Raw genomic sequence first — 17,507 nt, forward strand, 5'->3', positions numbered from 1 at the left:
TTGCTCCCCCAGCACACGTTGCTCCTGTGTACACTCCTGGACGGCGACACGTTCTTAGAGTGTCGCGGGAGACCTAGTATCTGGCGGTGCCCTGCGTGGTTCAGGGAGCCTCTGGCATGCTTCTCAGTAGAAAACGCAGGAGACGCTTGCGTGGTGGCGGAATACATCCAGCACATATATTTGTGAGGCAGGGGAAGCAGTGTAGGGATGCGGTCTGTGGGCGTCTGGGATTGGCTCTTGTAGAAGGTGAGCTCTAGGCCAAGGTCGGCTGTTTTTGCCAGTGGCGGCCCGGTTTCCCCACTGCCCTTGGAAAGGACTGTCCCTCCTGCGTGGCTGGCTTTTTGCGTCCTGGTCAAGACTGGAGGGGCTGCGTTTGTCGGTGTGTTTCTGGATGCCTCTGCTCTGCTCACTCGGCACCCATCTCGTCTCCCGCCAGCGCCACAGTCTGGTCACCGTCGCTGGGTTGCCCGATCTCGGTGCCCCACGTGGGCACTGAGTCGGATGTGGCTCGGGCTTTCAGCAGCGAGTCACTGGGCCGGTACCCACTCACGGCATGATCCACTGCACTCCCAGGGCTGCTCTGCAGTGAAGTAGGAGTCCCGGTGTTGGGCAGAGGAATTCCACTGCCGCCTCGTGACAGCGTGGGCAGGAAGGACTGTGGGTGTGCGGAGAATTGGAACACTCAGTACTGCGGGCCTTCCAGTCCATGAACACGGGACGCCTTTCTGTTGTCCAGCGAGCGCTGGTGGCGTATTGGTCACACATCGGGCTGCTGGCTGCAAGGTCAGCAGTTGGAGAGAGAATCGCTCTGTGGGACAGACAGGGCTTCCTACTCTGGTGACGAGGTGACAGTCTCGGACACTCACAGGGGCAGCTCTTCCCCGTGCCGTCGGGTCACCAGGCATTGGAGTTGACCCCGCGGCGGTGAGTTTGGTTTTCTGCTGTGGATGGGGGTCCACGGGTGGCTTTGTGCCACTAACGGGTCACGGACGCTCAGGCTGCATTTTGGTTGACGCTCTCTCCTCCCCACTGCGGTTCACAGGCCTATGAGAGGAGGTTCCCCACCTGCCCTCTGATCCCCATGTTCGTGGACAGTGACACCGTGAGCGAGTTCAAGAGTGAAGACGGGGCTGTCCACATCATTGAGCGGCGCTGCAAGCTGGACATAGACGCCCCCCGGCTGCTGAAGAAGGTGACTCCCCCTGGCCCCCTTCGCTCCCCCACCCCCCACCCCCACACAGAAGAATTGGTCCCGAGGGCTCCCCTCCGTTTCTGATGCGCCCTTTCCCTCTGCATGGCGGCTGTTTTCCACAAGATCGCCGGGGTGGATTACGTCTACTTTGTCCAGAAGAACTCGCTGAGCTCCCGGGAGCGCACGCTGCACATCGAGGCCCACAACGAGACCTTCTCGAACCGCGTCGTCATCAAGGAGCACTGCTGCTACAGCGTGAGTGCCCGCCTTGGCCTGCATGACCCGCGGGGTGGCCGGACGCTTCCCTGTAGAGCAGACTGTGGCGGGGGCAATTCAGGCCGCTCAGGGAGCCACGCGGCCACCTCTCCGATTACTGTGCAGTGCCACCCTCCCTGGCCCCCGGCTCACACTGTTGGGGCCACTGAGTCAGTTCGACTCACAGGCCTGATGTCCAAGGGGAGGAAGCATGACCAGTCCCGCACCGTGCACACGGTCTCGTGGTGCTGAATTCGTGGTTGCAGCTGTGGAGTCAGCCCCTCCCCATGAGCCCCCATCTCCCCCGCCCTCTCAACCTCACTAAGCGTGGCGTCCTTCCCCAGGGAAAGTACAGAGATCAAGTCCCACCGCCCTCGCCTCAGGACACTCTGGCTTTACTCCTCCGAGGCAGAGCTGGTGGCTCTTTGGTGGTCCTCACTGTGACAAGCAACTCCATGTCTTCTCGGGCCCCCGGGGGACTGCCCCTCCGTCACTGTGCACAGAGGCCCCCTGCCCCTCCTGACCGGAGCCTCTTCCTGCAGTTGTCCTGCCTCCGGTCACTTTGGCAGTAAAATGCACGCGCTCTCCGGGTGGCTGTGTGGTTAAGACCCCGACGACCATCTCCTGTGCCCTTCGTCAGGGTCGTGGTCAACAGGCTGCTTTCTCTCTGACTGCAGGTTCACCCCGACAATGAAGACTGGACCTGTTTCGAACAGTCTGCGAGCTTGGATATTAAGTCTTTCTTTGGCTTTGAAAGTACAGTGGAAAAAATCGCAATGAAGCAGTACACCAGCAACATCAAAAAAGTGAGTCCGCATGGATGTGCTCTGGGAGAGGGGGCGGGGTCTCTAAGGCTGGGGGCAGTGGTGAGTCGGGACCCTCTGTGCTGGACTTGCTGGGTGAGGGGCAGCGCCTGGCTGTCTTCTGGGGCCTGTGGATGGGGAGGCCTGCTCCTGGCCCTGGGCTGTGAGGCTGGTCCATGAGGGTAGTGCCCTCGTGGGCCGGCTCCCCGGAGCACAGCTTTCAGAGCCGCCGCGGCCTCGGCTGACCACAAGGCAGTGCTCCACAGCCGCCAACTGCTGTGCAGGTGGAGGATGAAGCCGGCCACTGGCTCCTGCCAAGATGTCCAGTCCCGGGAACCTACACAGGGGCTCCCTGTTGAGCGGGGATTGGCTCGATGCCAGGAGACTTGGGTTTCGGGGTGTTGGAAAGAGTGTGGATGTAAACCCACACGTAATGGCAGCTCCATAGTTTCACTTTAAAAACACACACACACAGACTCACTGCCAGCCAGTCGATTCCGGCTCCCTGAAATCCTACAGGACAGGGATTCTCGCCTTGCCGGGCTTCTGCCAGTCTCCTGGGGCAGAGCACCCATCTTCCTCCTACAGAAAGAGCAGCTACTGTGGCTGTGAGCCGCTGACCTTGCGGTCGCAGCACAAAACCCAGCCCTGCACCCACCACCAGGTCCCTGTGCCTTTGGTGAGGGCCTGGGAAAGCTGCTCCCTCGGCACTCATGGGCACTGGGCGTTCCAGCCTGCTTTCCTCCGTCCCTTCTGAGTGGGGCTGGAGAAGCCCGCGGGGCGTGGGCGAGCCAGCACAGGTTCACCCTGGCCCGTCCTGGCTGCAGGGCAAGGAGATCATCGAGTACTACCTGCGGCAGCTGGAGGAGGAAGGCATCACCTTTGTGCCCCGCTGGACCCCGCCTGCCCTCACCCACTCCTCTGAGGCCGCCGCCTCCTGCAGGACGCAGACAGCGTCCACAGCCACGAAGGCCCCCGATGCCGCCCTGGCAGACTCGCTGAGCAGCGAGGCCCTCAGTAACGCCAGCGGGGCCACCGAGCCTGTGGTGGGGACCCCTGACGGTAAGTCTTCATAGAACAAGCCCCAGGGGCGGGTGCTCTGCGGCGGGCCCTGACCTTCAATGACCCGTTCGGTGCCTGTCAGCATCCGGCTCTGTGTGTCCCAGGTTTTCAGAAGTACCAGTACCCAGGCCTGGCTTCTGAGCATCTGTGGGTGGGCCTGACCCTCCAACCTTGGTGGGTGACAAGTGAGCTCCCCTTGGTGGGTTCCATCAGGGGCCTAACCGTTGCTGGGAGCAGCCCCTCAGGACAGCCACCTAGGCCCATGGCAGGCCCGCTGCTCTGCACAGTGTAAATGGTTCCTCTGGGAGCAGGAAACAGGTGTGCGAGCCTCTCCGTGTACGGCACAGAGGCCGGCCGGCCGGCCTGGAGACAAGGCCCTGTTTTTAGCCACAGCAAGTGCTGCCTTCTGTGTGTGTCCACACCTAATGTGTACACACAAATGCACACACGCCTCTTCTACTTAAAGGGAAACGGAAACGGCCTTCGTAGAAAGTTCAGAACGCACAGGACAGTTACAGCCACCACAGCTCTTTCTGTCCTCTTTCTCGGGGTGACTGGGCCTCCTGCTGCCCGTCCCCAGGGACAGGGGACTGACAGTTCCCCTTCCTGTCTGGATGCTCTTGCCCGCATTCTCCCCACACACCGCATCGTCCGCCAAGTGAAGCCGCTCAAGCCCGGTTCCCCGGGGTGGGCCAGCCTGCCTCTAGCTGTCGGGAAGGCTGTCGCTCAGTATCTGAGGGCGAGGCCCATGGAGGTGACCGCTGGGCTGGGGAAAGAGGATGGACCAGAGGCGCCGATGTGTGGCCTCCTTGTCCTCCAGCCCTTGGGCACGCTCGCCGCGCCCCTGCCTGGTCATCCGGGTCCGTAACACGGCGTGCCTTTGGTTCCAGACAAGCTGGACGCCGACTACATCAAGCGGTACCTGGGCGACCTGACGCCCCTGCAGGAGAGCTGCCTCATCCGACTCCGCCGGTGGCTCCAAGAAACCCACAAGGGCAAGGTCAGCTTCTCCTCACCCCCACCCCACCCCCGTGCCTGGTCCCCATGGCTGAGCGAGCTTCCAGGCCAGGGGACCTGCTGTGGTGGGCTTAGGGGCTGGCCCGTCTGTCGGGACGAACTGTGGTCTCAGGTTTGACGGGAGCAGCACAGGCTCAGTGGCTGTGGCTGCGGCTGCGTGCGCTATCCTCCCAGCTCGCCCACCCGACAATGCTCCCTCCGTGAAAAGTGTCACGTGTTAGAGATACAGCTCAGTGCGCTCCAGAAGCGGGTGCCACGCGTGTGCCCAGTGCATCCATGTGGTGCGAGCACACATGGTGTGGAGCTGAGAGGAACCCTGTCTCTGTGACCCTTTCACTGAGGCCGGGGAGGCTGCCGCCTGCGTGCTGGCTGCCCCACCCCCAGAGGGCTGCCCGAGGCCCTTGCACCGAGTGGGGGGCACGGCATTGGAGCCGGAGCCCGCCCTCCTCTACTTTCTCCAAGTGCTGGGACAGTGTGGGCCTTTCTGCGTGAGGATGACATGCCCACATTGGTGGCCATGGCCTTCGAGTGAGTCCTCTGGGAGTGGGCGGTGGGCAGGCGCCCTGGTGACCGGCCATGCAGTGGTCATGCTTTTATGATGGTGCCTGCTCTGGAGACCCTCAGCAGTAGCCTTGGCCTTGGCTTTGACTCGGGGAAGCTGGCCTGCTGACCACTCCTAGTGGGGTCTGGATGGTCCCATAGGCTTCCAGCACCCCATCACTGGCACAGCGCACACAGCCTTCAGTTCCTACTGAATTCAAGATTGGTACTGCCCAGAGTTGTGCCCCTGATCCTCCCTCAGGGGCACAGTTAGAACTGACAAAATAATTGATGCCTTCGCCCCGCCGAGACAGAAGTGCAGCGCTTCCAAGACTGTCCACACTAACACTGCTGACTTCCTAAAGTGTTAGAGGAGATTTTTCCCGGCAACAGCTAATTTTAATAGAGCGCAGCTCACTCTCGCTAAGAAGTGGGAGTTGGAAAGTCATTTCCTTAGCAACTTGTTATTTTCTCCCCATAGCAACTTGTGACATTGCTTGGCGTCTCAGCTGGCAGGAGTGCAGACCACAGGGGCGTGGCCGTAACAGACAGAAGTTTGCTCCCTCGCCGTTGAAGGGGCTAACTGTGGAATTCAGGGTGCCTGAAACTGCTGCCACAGATCTCATGGTTCTTTAGTGCTGCTGAGACAGAACCACCCCAAGTGGATGGTTTTATCATATGAGTTTCTTCTCATGCTTTAGGAGGCTGAATTCCAAATTCAGGGCACAGGCACTAGGGGAGGGCTCTCTCTCTCAGCTCTGGAGGGAGGAGGCCTCTGTCTCCTGGAGCCTCTGTGTGGCCAGTGTTGCTCGGAAATGTCCCTGTGTCTTGGCATCAGCTCCTGGGTCTAGGAGGTTCTCTGCACAGGGTCCCCGCATCTGTAGATGCACTCTGTTCTTGGCTGGTCTTTCTCGGTGGTGTTCAGGCTCTTTCCTCTTAGCTCATGTAAGATTCACCCCAAAGACTCACGTCAGCTCAGTGCTGTGTCCCACCCCGATCTCCTTAAAACTGATGGGCTGATCACGTCCCATCACTTCCTTGGGGGGAGGCAGGAGGTGAAGACCTCGCTGCCAAGCCACAGAGAATTGGGCCCAGCCGAGTTGGCCTCTGTGTGCTGGGGTCGGTCCCCCGTTGAGGCACTTCAAGCCGTGCCCCTCTTTCCATAGATCCCCAAAGACGAGCACATCCTTCGTTTCTTGCGGGCTCGGGATTTCAACATCGACAAAGCCAGGGAGGTTATGTGCCAGTCTCTGACCTGGCGGAAGCAGCACCAGGTGGACTACATTCTGGACACCTGGAACCCCCCGCAGGTCCTGCAGGATTATTACGCAGGTGGCTGGCACCACCACGACAAAGGTGAGCATGCTCGGGGACTCCCTGCCCCCATCACCTGCAGCACCACACTCAGACCCTGCACCCCTGCAGGAGATGCTGCCCCACCCAAGGCACACCCTGTTTTCCAATTCAGAGCGGGACCGCATATAGTGGGCTATGGAGGGAGGACCCTGTGGTTAGTGCAGGGCTGCAAGCCCTTCCCCCAGGGGGCAGGTTCCCGGGCAGGGCAGGGCAGCAGGGGCCCCTCACAAGAGCATAGCGCCTGCTTCCGAGAGCAGCAGGTGCTCCGACTTGAGGACCACAAGCTGGTGGCCCTGAAGGCTCTTGTTTTGGCTTCACTGCTGAACTTGATTGTCTCCCGTCCTACTCCTTCCAACCCCCCCCCCCGCGCAGATGGACGCCCCCTGTATGTCCTGCGTCTGGGGCAGATGGACACCAAAGGCCTGGTGCGTGCGCTCGGCGAGGAGGCCCTGCTGCGCTACGTGAGTGCCTCCTGGGGACCCGCGGGTCTGGGGGCGAGAGGCTGAGCGCTCTTAGACGGGGGATTGGCTGCGTTGGATGGAAGGTTCCTGTAAACGACACCCGTGGGTGCCACTCACGGGAGTACTGTGGACACTTACCCAGCGTAGGGGACACAGCTGTGCGCGGGCCCCTGTGCCTTGTTTAAGGTAAAGAAGTCCATTGCCAGGAGATGAGCTCAGCCTCGGCAGCAGGCAGGACAACGGGACCGTGCGGGCTGTGCAGCTGGCTCCTAGCACATTGCTCCTAGCCGCCCACAGCCACTCCGTGACCCGGCACACAGGCTGGAGGTCACAGTCATGCATTTGCCCTGAGAAGCCAACCATGCCCACTGGCTTCTAGTCCCTTCTGACTCATCGTTTTCCTACTGCTGACGTGGCTGTTAGCAGCCCACACCCAGCCCTCAGCGACCCCAGGGCGCCCTTGTCACAAGAGCACCAGCGTGTCAGTGCCAGAAAGGGGAGCCTGTGAGTGTCCGTGGGCAGGACGTCCAGGGCTGCATGTGCCCACGCTGCGGGTGGTAGCAGCTGCCGAGAGTGGGCTGGACGTATGTGCCCAGGCAGGCAGGGGGACGCAGGCCCAGGTGATGGGGAGGAGAGGTGCAGCGTGGGAACAGGTGTCTCGAGTGCACCGCTCTGAGTGCCCGAGTGAGCATGGGGCCCGCAGAGGCTGGGGGCCGTGTCCCCTGTGCTGGCCGCACACTTCCTTCTGTCCATCTGTTCTAGACAGTAGCTCAGACTGACGCATCTTGCTGGTGAATTGAACTTGACCTTCCCTCACAGTTTCAGGGTCTGAGGAGAGCCAGGCCAGCTTCCTGAGCCCTAAGCAAGGTTCCCAATGGATTTGGCCAGCTGGTTCCTCCAGAAAATCAGTGTCTGGACACCCCCCACCCCGCACAGCCCCCCCCCGCCCCCTCCAGTGAGAAGCAGGTGCACGCCCGCCCAGGGGCTGAGCCACCGCAGCTTTTTCCCTCCAGATACGTAAACTGCAAACTGGAAGAATCTCAAAGACAAGGTGTTATTTAGATAATGGTGGTTTCACTTGATGGTAAAAATATGCGTCTTTTTCCATTTGTGAAATTAATTTTAAAATAATTCTGGACTAGCTTTTAATTGCGAGGGCAGGACTGACGCCTCCGTCTCTAACGTCTGCTGACCCCGGGTTGGCTGTCCTCAGGGTAAAGTGTAGGATGTGCTTGGCTGCTGAGCTGAGGGGCTAGCCGTCGAGCCAACCAGCCGCTCTGCGGGGAAAGGCCCGGCCCTCTTTTTTGGTAAGGAGCAGCCATTACCTGGGTGGCCTTGCGCGGCGAGGACCACCCTCAGGGCTTCCCCGGTGCAGGCCTCACTGGCCCCGTGGCATCACCAGAAGCAGACCTGAGGTCACGAGTGCCGTGTACCACATGTGACTCGAGAACATCCTGAGTCCGTAGCTGGCAGGGCAGCTGTACGTATTTAAGAGAAGTTTGAAGGCGACACGGGTTCTGCTAGGGTCTTCCCGTGGAGGCGTCGGGCAGGCAGTGTGCCCTCTCGGGCGGATGCTGGGCATGGGAGGGCCTCTGTCATGCCTGCCCATCTCTGAGCTGGCCGCCACTGCAGTGGTCCGGCCGTATGTCCTGACGCAAGTGAGGTGTCCACCCCCTCATGGTCTCCACAGCAGAGACACTGACTTCCTCTCAGCGTATTTTTCTCCCGAGAGCAAGCTGTTGTGGTATCCACTGTGGCGGCCTGCGGGTCGCGGCCGTGGGGCCTGACGCGGTCCCCTCACCCTCCAGGTTCTCTCGGTCAATGAGGAGGGGCTGAGGCGCTGTGAAGAGAACACCAAAGTCTTCGGGCGGCCTATCAGGTAGTCCATGTGGGCCCAGTCTGCGCTGACCCTTTCCCAGAAAGTCGGGGGTGGGGGGGTGGGCACAGTGCCCCAAACTGGCCTGTCGGTACAGCTGACTGCGTGCTTCTCGGGGCCCAGGCTGCAGCTTCCTGCAGACGAGGCAGGGTGCACACATGCGTGCAGCAGGGTTCCTCTGCCCAGAACCAGGCTCCTGACGGGGTGGTATAGAAACAGCAGCCCAGGGGGGTGAGCGGCGGGAGGGTCATGTCCACTGCTGAGGCCCAGGCTCCACAGAGAAGTGGGGGCAGCACCTGCAGCCCAGGCTCCGTCGGGTGTCTCAGCACCTGCAGCCTGTTCTGGCATCAGACGAGCACGGCTTGACCGGGTCGGTCAGTCACACAGTGCGGTGGCAGGGACCCAGCTCAGTGGGAAGGACAGCACACTCCCCCATTGCCGGGTCACTGAGCGCCTCGCTGAGGTTCCCCGGGAGCCGTTGGCTGCTCTGAGCCCCAGTAACTGGCCTGGTGGATGGCGAGGGCAGGTGGACACAGGCAACCTCAAGTCACGCCCTGAGTGATGTCCACCCCCCACCCCCCGCCCTCGCGTGCAGTGCCTGGACCTGCCTGGTGGATCTGGAGGGGCTGAACATGCGCCACCTGTGGCGGCCCGGAGTGAAAGCCCTGCTGCGCATCATTGAGGTGGTGGAGGCCAACTACCCCGAAACACTGGGCCGCCTGCTCATCCTGCGCGCACCCCGCGTCTTCCCCGTGCTCTGGACCCTGGTGCGTGCCCCTGGGCGTCCCTCACCCCACTGATGCCCCATGCTGCCCTCCCCCTCCCCATCTGCCCCCTGCTTTGGACCCTGGGCGCTCCCCGGGGTCTCCTGCTTGAACCATGGGCACTGACCAGGCCCACTCTCCCGTGAGTGCACGTCACCATAGACGCCCTGGTGGCACAGCGGCTAGGCACTGAGTGATGAATGAAAGATCGACAGGCTGAGCCCCCCAGCAGCTCTGGGAGATAACCCTAGGGATCGGGCCCATAGCCAGCCGTCTCGGGGACCCCCAGGGTAGGCCCGCTCCGCCCTGCAGGGTCAGCTCCACAGCACAGCCCCAGCACACCTTAACCAAACCCAAACATGGCCTGCCAGTGCACCGCCGCCCAGTGGACTGCAGCTCAGAGCGACCTGGGTGAAATGGAAGGACGTCGGCTGCAATGAGGAGCCCTGGTGGCCTAGTGCTTACTCACTGGGCTGCTAGCCTCGAGGTCAACAGTTCAAAACCAAGAGCAGCTCCTTGGGAGAAAGACGGGACTTTCTATTCCTATAAAGAGTTACTGCCTCAGAAACCCACAGGCAGTCCTACCCTATCCTGCTGGGTTGTTGTGAGTCGCATTGACTCTAGCGGTGGATAAAATGTGGCAGAAACCGTGTGTTCTGCATACTTGTTGCACACGTGGGCTTTCCGTAGGACATGGGCTTTCCGTGTGAGTGTCGTGGACCAGGACAAGAGACCCCTGAAACCCCTCCCCAGCCTTCAGCCGTCTCTCCGCCCGGCTCCAGGTCAGCCCGTTCATCGACGACAACACCAGGAGGAAGTTCCTGATCTACGCAGGAAACGACTACCAGGGCCCCGGTGGACTGCTGGACTACATCGACAAGGAGATCGTCCCCGACTTCCTGAGCGGGGAATGCATGGTGCGGCCCGGGGAGGGGGAGCACTGGGCTCGGGCTCAGTTCTCTCTGTTGCCCCCGGCTGGGCACTGAGTCAGGCTTGTTTGCATTTCCAGTGTGAGGTGCCAGAGGGCGGGCTGGTCCCCAAGTCTCTGTACCGGACCGCCGAGGAGCTGGAGAATGAGGACCTGAAGCTCTGGACTGAAACCATCTACCAGTCGGCCAGTGTCTTCAAGGGGGCCCCACACGAGGTACACCTGGCCTCCGTGGCGGCCTGCACACCCTGCATGCCTCTGATACCAGGAACTGTCCACAGTGCATGGTGGGCCTTGTGCTCCGAGGGTCTGACCCTTCCCATCTCCGCTGGCAGGGCAGAGGGGCCTCGGCCAGCCGCCTTGGCCCTTTCCCTGGCTTGGGGTTAGTTATTTCTACTTACGGGCCTGCCCTTCTCTCTGCCCCCGGCAAGCATGGGGAGGGCAGCCGGCTGCCTGCCTGGGCCCTGAGGTAGGGCGTCGTCTGGAGTTGTTGTCCACGGTGCTTCTGCAGTGAGGGTGTGGCCTGGCTGGGCTGGCCTGGTACTCAACTGCCTTAAGAGCTGGCAGCTGCCAGGCTCCACCACCCTCCCAGCATAGCCGAGTCAGCAGCTGGGGGCCAGGAGAGAGAGGGACACTACTGCCACAGTTGACATAAGTAGAGGCAAGATAAGTACCTCATTTATAGATCCCAGAGGGTGAGCCTCGGAGGGCCACCATGCCACTGCGGGGGATACCCTGTCCCCACTCTTACTACAGGAGAGACACTCTTGTCCCCACTGTAACTGCAGGGGGGACACTCCTGTCCCTGCTGTAATTGCAGGGGGGACACTGCTGTCCCAACTATAACTGCAGGAGGGACACTCCTGTGCCCGCTGTTACTGTGGATGGGACAATGCCCGTCTGTCCCGTGCCCGGGCTTGAGTGATGCCACAGGGTGTCAGTTGGGGGACAGGGAGCACAGGTGGCGTCAGCCATGCACTGAAGACACGGCGGTGGGGGAGGGGCTCCCCTGGCCAGAGAGAGTGGCCATGTTGTCATGAGACCCCGGTAGGCCCCTGGAAGAGGATTGGTGGGAGGCCAGCAGAGCGGGGACAACCGCGTGGCAGGTTGTCTAGAGGGGTCTCAGCTTCTCACCTCCTCTCACAGTGGTTGGCCGCTGGGAACCTCCGGCCACCAGGTACAGGGTGACACAGGGCTTAGATCTGGCTCTGCCGGGAGCCGGGCTCGCGGGCACTGCCAAGCCCTGTGGCCTCCAGGGATGGTGTGCACACGTGGGTGGCGGCGGCACTGTGGGTAGAGCAGGGGTAGCTGGGGCTATAGAGCAGAGCGGGCGGCCTGATGGGTGGCCAGCTGACCACTGGCTGGCTGACCGGGCCCCTGTCTCCAGATCCTTGTGCAGATTGTGGACGCCTCGTCTGTCATCACCTGGGACTTTGACGTGTGCAGAGGGGACATCGTCTTCAATCTGTACCACTCCAAGAGGTCGCCCCAGCTCCCCAAGCGGGACAGCATCAGCTCGCCCGGAGGGGACAACGTGCAGCTCATAGACAAGCTCTGGCAGCTGGGCCGTGACTACAGCATGGTGGAGTCTCCGCTCATCTGCAGAGAGGGCGAGAGTGTGCAGGTGAGGTGCCCGCGGCTCCCCAGCGCCTGGCGCCCGCCTGGAGGGACACCGTTGGGCTCAAGGACAGACCTGCCCCACGGGCAGAATGCGGGCAAAGGTGCCCCGCAGACTGGCGCCCTGTCAACCATGTGCTCCTCGCCTCGAGCCCCCAGAACATCCCTGGAGGGGATGTGACCCCTGAGGCCGGCGGGTCCTCGCTGGGTCCTCAGGGCGGCACCCAGCCTCTAGTAGCGAGCGTGCTCCCACTGGCTCCAGGGGCAGAGGGACACAGCTCCTGCGGGAGGCCCCGAGCCCGGCACTCAGCCATGTCTCCTGCAGGGCTCACACGTGACTCGGTGGCCTGGCTTCTACATCCTGCAGTGGCGCTTCCACAGCATGCCCGCCTGTGCCGCCACCAACCTGCCGAGAGTGGACGACGTGCTGGCCTCGCTGCAGGTGTCATCGCACAAGTGCAAGGTCATGTACTACACGGAGGTCATCGGCTCGGAGGACTTTCGGTACGTGCTGGGGGGATGGCAGCATGGGGCTCTTCGCTGGCCTGTGCTGGCACGCGTGGTGGCAGGGCGGCGGGCTCTGTGGAAGGCAAAGAGTCTTCCCTGTGGCCCCTGTGTCCAGCAGCTCTGGCAAGGGGGCACAGGTTGTCTCCGAAGCCATGGGGATGGGCTGACCGTCCCCGTTGTTTCAGGGGCTCCATGACCAGCCTGGAGTCCAGCCACAGTGGGTTCTCGCAGCTGAGCGCGGCCACCACCTCGTCCAGCCAGTCCCACTCCAGTTCCATGGTCTCCAGGTAGTGATGCAGCGAGGCCGCTCAGGGCGGGCCGGTGGGAGGCTCCCACTGCGCCCCAGGGAGCACGCCTGCTCTCGGTGGTGCCCTGGTCATCGTGACCTGAGACGGCCTCCCAGGAGGTTCTCACTCCAGCCCGACTCGCTCGATAGCCATAGATCCCGTGTCCCGTGGGCACGAGACCCAGCAGCGGGAAGGCTTCCTGAGAGAAGACTTAGTTTACGGACCCGGCAGAGGCCCTCGGTCTCGCCTCTTGATGCAAAAAATTTTCCAAGCAAAACTCCACCAATTGTTTGATTGTCCAGTAGCGAGGGGCCCTCGCACCCTGCTCCAAGAGGGGCCCAACTGCTCCCGGGGAGTGGAAGCCGGCCCACGAGCTGCGCCCCGTCTTCACCTGCCCCTGCTGCTCAAGACCTTCGCGGGACTCTGGCCTGGGCCCCGGGGGCGGCGCAGAAGGCGCCCCCACACTTGGAAGAGAACACCAGCGCCATCGGTCTCCACTGCCGCCGCCTCTTCCCAGATGTTGCCGAGCTGTTCGCTGTGGGGCTCTCTGCGCATGAACTCGGCTCCTCTCCCCACAGCAGGCTGCGTCTGGACTGGCGGGCTCTCTTCCCCGTCCCCGGGGCTGCATCCAGAGGAAGATTAGGAAAGACCGGGCGGTCCTTGTTGTCTGTCGCGCGTTCACTGGGCGGCGCAGAGTGTGCTGGGCCCACGTGTTTATGTGGTTTGGCGTGTGTACGTGTGTCGGAAGGGCTGGTGTGTACGTGTGAGCATGGCGTGTACGATGGGCAGATAGAGTGTGTTGGGGAAGAAAGGATTCTTGAGGAAGCCAGTCAGAATGGGGGAGCCCGCTCCCCTGAAGTGTGTTCCTTCTGCTCCCCTGGGGCAGAGGCCCCGCGGGCGGGAGTGGGTGCATGCCGCATCGCTGTGGACACGCAGGCTCCTGGAGGAATGTCCTGCATCCGGGCAGCGGTATGGGCATGGTGAAGGGGACAGAGTCGGGACAGCCTGCCTGCCTGCCCCTGACGTCCAGATCCCCTTGGCCCCCAGCCCGCTCCTGCAGGCCAGGCCAGGTCATTGCTGGCAGTGTCCACACCACGAAGACCTGAAGCCAGGCCCTCTCTTCTCCCTCTCCCCCTTCTCCCTTCCCTGCGCCCTTCTCTCCCCTCCCTCCCTCGCTACCCCGTGTATGTCTCAGATGGCGATTGTGCTGACAGCGCAGAGAGCACCCCTGGACGCCCGCTGCCCAGAGGTGTTTGTAGAAACTCTTTGGCCTGCGGCCCCTTGCCCCGTCCCCAGGCTGAAGAGCCATTTCGGTGTCGACGGTTAAGTTGACGGCCCGGGGGACACTGTTCCCCAGTGAGGTGACAGGCCTTTCTGAGGCCCGATCAGGAGTCCACACCACCTCATGCTGTGGGCGCAGGGCCTGGCTGCCTCCCTGGCCCAGGGCCCACCCTCTGTGCCCACCAGCCCCTCTTGCCCAGGCCGCTGTGGCCCCCCTCTCCCGGCAGGAAGGAGCCCTGGCTCCCCTCTCAGTTACTAACCCCCCATCACTCCTCTTTGAACCATTGTCAGCATCTCCAGCACCACCATGTTTTCTAAGTGTATTACCTCACTCTTGGTAATAGAATACTGATAGTCTTTAAAAGATTTTTTTATTGTTATCCAGAATAAATGTGAACTGTTTGAAGAACAGGTGTCTCCCGGACTGCCCGTGGTCTGAGCCTGCGTCTGCTGCAGAGAGGCCTCCCCCTCTCATCGAGGCAGGACGAGCATGTCCCTGTCCCTGGAAGTGTGGCGGGCCCCGGGGGCCGGGGCAGAGGCCTCCTTGGACAGGGTGTTGGTTCTGAGTTGGGGCTTCTGCTGGGCCAATTGACTAAGAAGGACTGGACCGTGTGCTGGGGTCCATGGGAGCCAGGTGTTTGTCCTTACTCCTGGTCACCAGAGGGCACTGCTGGGACCTGGGGCCATGGTGTAGGCAGGCCCCCTAGGAGGAACAGACCTGGGTGTGCGTGACCTAGATGACCTTGTAGGGGTGGACCTTGTCTGGGGCCTTCTGTCACAGCTCTGCCCCGAGTGCCCACACCCCGTGTCTCTTCAGTTAGCCGTGGCCTTCCTCCCAGGACCCAGTGTCGACATCCGACGCAGGATGCCTGCTGCCGGGACTGGTTCTCAGAGGGTGCTGGCGCCCGGCCCCAGCTCATGGCATTTCTGAGTGTCAGCGTCACTCTGCCCACCGGTGTCTTCAGTTGCTGGTCTTTGGGCTTTTGGCAGGACATCGCCAGGCTAGTCTCCCAAGGCACCTCTGTGCGTGCTTCACCTCCAGCCCTGCGGTGGACAGTTAGGGCAGCGACGTTTGTACCGCAAAGCCTTCTTTCCCATGAAGACTCACCCCAGCCACCGGCAGGGCGTCCAGTCCAGAGTGGGACCTCATCTCAATGCAGGGCCAGTTGCCCTCTGACCTGATCGAAACCCAGCCTGCAGGTGACCCCATCCCACCCCACAGCCCTGTCAGGAGGTGGAGCCCTCCCTCCCGTCTGCTCCACAGCGCCCCTGGAGGCTGGGCGGGAAGGAAGTCCTGCTCCTAGGACTGCGCCCTGCAGGCCAGGGCTGGCAAGACTGCTCCGGGAGTGTGTGCATGCGTGTGTGAGTGCACACGTGTGTGCACATGTGTAATTGTGTGTGCGTGTGAGTTTCCCCATCCACAGGTTCGGCTTTCTGAAGCTAGATGAAACGGCAGCCCTTCACAGCCTGAGGGGGATCAGCCCTGGCCCCTTCAGGCCCTGGAGCAGCCGAAGGAGGAAGCTGAGCCTAGAGGGGACTGCCCAGGTCATGTTTCCCAAATCGCTCGTTACAGCGAGCCTCCTCCCCATCTCCGTGGATGTTGGAAGTCACTAGTTGAGTGGGGGTCCCCCTGAAGACAGCCTGAGACTGTTACAGATTGGACATCCCCCCAACCCCCTGCCCCACAGATACAAACACGTGTCACCGTGGTTGGGCCATGATACTTAGTACGATAGAATTTCCCTGCCTTTGGGGAGGAGCTGATGGAATGACCCTGTCTCAGTCCTCACCGCTGCGACGTGAATGAGGCCGATTGGAGATGGTTACATTAAGGACGTGGGAGGCAGTCTTCAGCATCAGGCTGTGTCTCTTGTGTCAATCTCTTGAGATGTAAAAGATGAAATAAGCCAGGAAACAATGCTACCAAGAACCAAGAGCTGGGAGCAGGGCTGTCATCTGGACCAGGGATTCCTGTGCTGGGAGCCTCCTAGACCCGGGGGAAGATTGAAGCCAGGACAGCTGGAGATGCTCACATGCGGAAAGAGACGAGGCTCTTCCTTAGAGCTGACCGAGAAACCCTGTAGATTTCTAGATTCCTAACCTGTGAGGGCATAAACTACTGCCCCTCCAAGATACCCCCTTGTGGTGCCTCTAGGGGCAGCCCTGCAGAGCTGAGACCACCTCTGAGTGACCAGTTTATGAGGAGCTGCCATCTCCATCACAGCTTGGGTGCTACAAGCTCCACTGCCGATGCCACCCCCCAAAAACAAACGCACTGCCGTGGTCGGTTCTGACTGGCACCCCTGTAGGACAGAGGAGAATTGCTCTGGTGGTTCCCGAGGCTGTGAATCTTGACAAGCCTGGTCTTTCTCCTAAGGAGCGGCTGGGGGATTCGAACTGCTGACCTTGGGCTCATAACCCACTCTGCTGCCAGGGCTTCCCGTGGGCTGTAAATTAGTGCCTGGGTGCACGTGGACATGAGGCCTTCTTGGCAGACTGCATGCCACCCCCGGTCCTGATGCTAGCCAGCCGCCAGCCCCTGCGCCAGCCTGTGGTCAGCTGTGGCCACACGGCCAAGCCAGAGGCTGTTCCTTGGAACACAGCAGCCCTCGTGTGGGTTTCTGTGCTTTGCTCCTGCCGCGCCCCCCAAGGGCAGCGGAAACAGACGCAAGCTGGAGAAAGGGCTGGACGGATTGCCCGGCGGGCAGCAGCTCCTGTCTCGGTCACATGTATTTCCATGCGTGGAGCGTTTGCTGGGCAGACCAGTTGGTCAGGACCCGGCAGCCCGGTGCTTGCCAAGCCCCTGGGCCCTCGGTCCCCATGGGGACGGTTCCGCTGAAGAGGCTTTCAAAGAACAGCCTGGGGCACAGCTCGGAACTGACTCGCCACACGAGCCAGTAAGCACAAGTGCACCGTGCTTACCAGGCTTGCTGGGTCGTCCGACATGAGAAGCGAGTCTGCTCAGCCAGGATGTCAGCTGTGCTTTGCGGGGACTTGGGTCTGTGGGGTCAGGGGACCAGGATGGGTGTGGGTGGGGCCTCACTGCAGGTTTCCAAGGCAACCAAGCCTCACAAGGCAAACAGTTCTAGCGTGTCTGCTGTCACTACCAGCTGGTCGGGGAGTGAGTGGCGTCTGACTCCTACTGGTTTCTAACCCCACCCCCACCCCCCTACCACCCCTGCAAGGCAGAGCTGTCCCTGGGGCCAAAGTGCTCAGCCGCTGACTTCAGCCATCAGGGGCGCAGACCCTGCTCCCCGGGCAGTCTGCTTCTGTAGCGACTGATTGATAACCTGTGGGCCTGGCAGGCCCCTAGCAGTCAGAATTGTGTTAGGTCGTGTGTTCAGTCAGCGATCAAATGTGTGTGTGTGTGTGTATTCAACCCATCCTGAGGATTGAGTTTACCACAGTAGGGACCGGTAGCTACACAGACCCATTCATGCAGTCAGATTTCATAATCTGAGAATGATCAGCCACTCCACAAAATATGCAAATCAGAGATGAGTTGCATGCAAATGAGCAGGAGGTGGGTTCTATTTTGAGCCTCGTTCTTTCTCCTGCCTC

The 17,507-nt window shown here is 61.4% G+C and overlaps 1 protein-coding gene across 2 annotated transcripts in view; it reads left to right on the forward strand.

The window, feature by feature from the left end:
* Positions 1-14,355, forward strand: part of SEC14L1 (SEC14 like lipid binding 1) — a 33,116-nt gene extending 18,761 nt beyond the window's left edge. For both annotated transcript variants that reach the window (XM_075562274.1, XM_075562275.1), the window contains exons 4-17: positions 1,043-1,192; positions 1,316-1,447; positions 2,125-2,253; positions 3,078-3,312; positions 4,203-4,312; positions 6,036-6,225; positions 6,598-6,686; positions 8,495-8,565; positions 9,158-9,329; positions 10,109-10,243; positions 10,336-10,470; positions 11,642-11,878; positions 12,197-12,375; positions 12,564-14,355. In XM_075562274.1, the coding sequence (XP_075418389.1) occupies positions 1,043-1,192; positions 1,316-1,447; positions 2,125-2,253; positions 3,078-3,312; positions 4,203-4,312; positions 6,036-6,225; positions 6,598-6,686; positions 8,495-8,565; positions 9,158-9,329; positions 10,109-10,243; positions 10,336-10,470; positions 11,642-11,878; positions 12,197-12,375; positions 12,564-12,669 (2,070 nt within the window). In that variant the 3' untranslated portion in view covers positions 12,670-14,355. The remainder of the gene's footprint in view (positions 1-1,042; positions 1,193-1,315; positions 1,448-2,124; positions 2,254-3,077; positions 3,313-4,202; positions 4,313-6,035; positions 6,226-6,597; positions 6,687-8,494; positions 8,566-9,157; positions 9,330-10,108; positions 10,244-10,335; positions 10,471-11,641; positions 11,879-12,196; positions 12,376-12,563) is intronic.
* The last annotated feature ends 3,152 nt before the right edge of the window (positions 14,356-17,507 follow it).

This window comes from Tenrec ecaudatus, chromosome 10 (genome assembly GCF_050624435.1).
Source record: "Tenrec ecaudatus isolate mTenEca1 chromosome 10, mTenEca1.hap1, whole genome shotgun sequence".
NCBI lineage: Eukaryota > Metazoa > Chordata > Mammalia > Afrosoricida > Tenrecidae > Tenrec > Tenrec ecaudatus.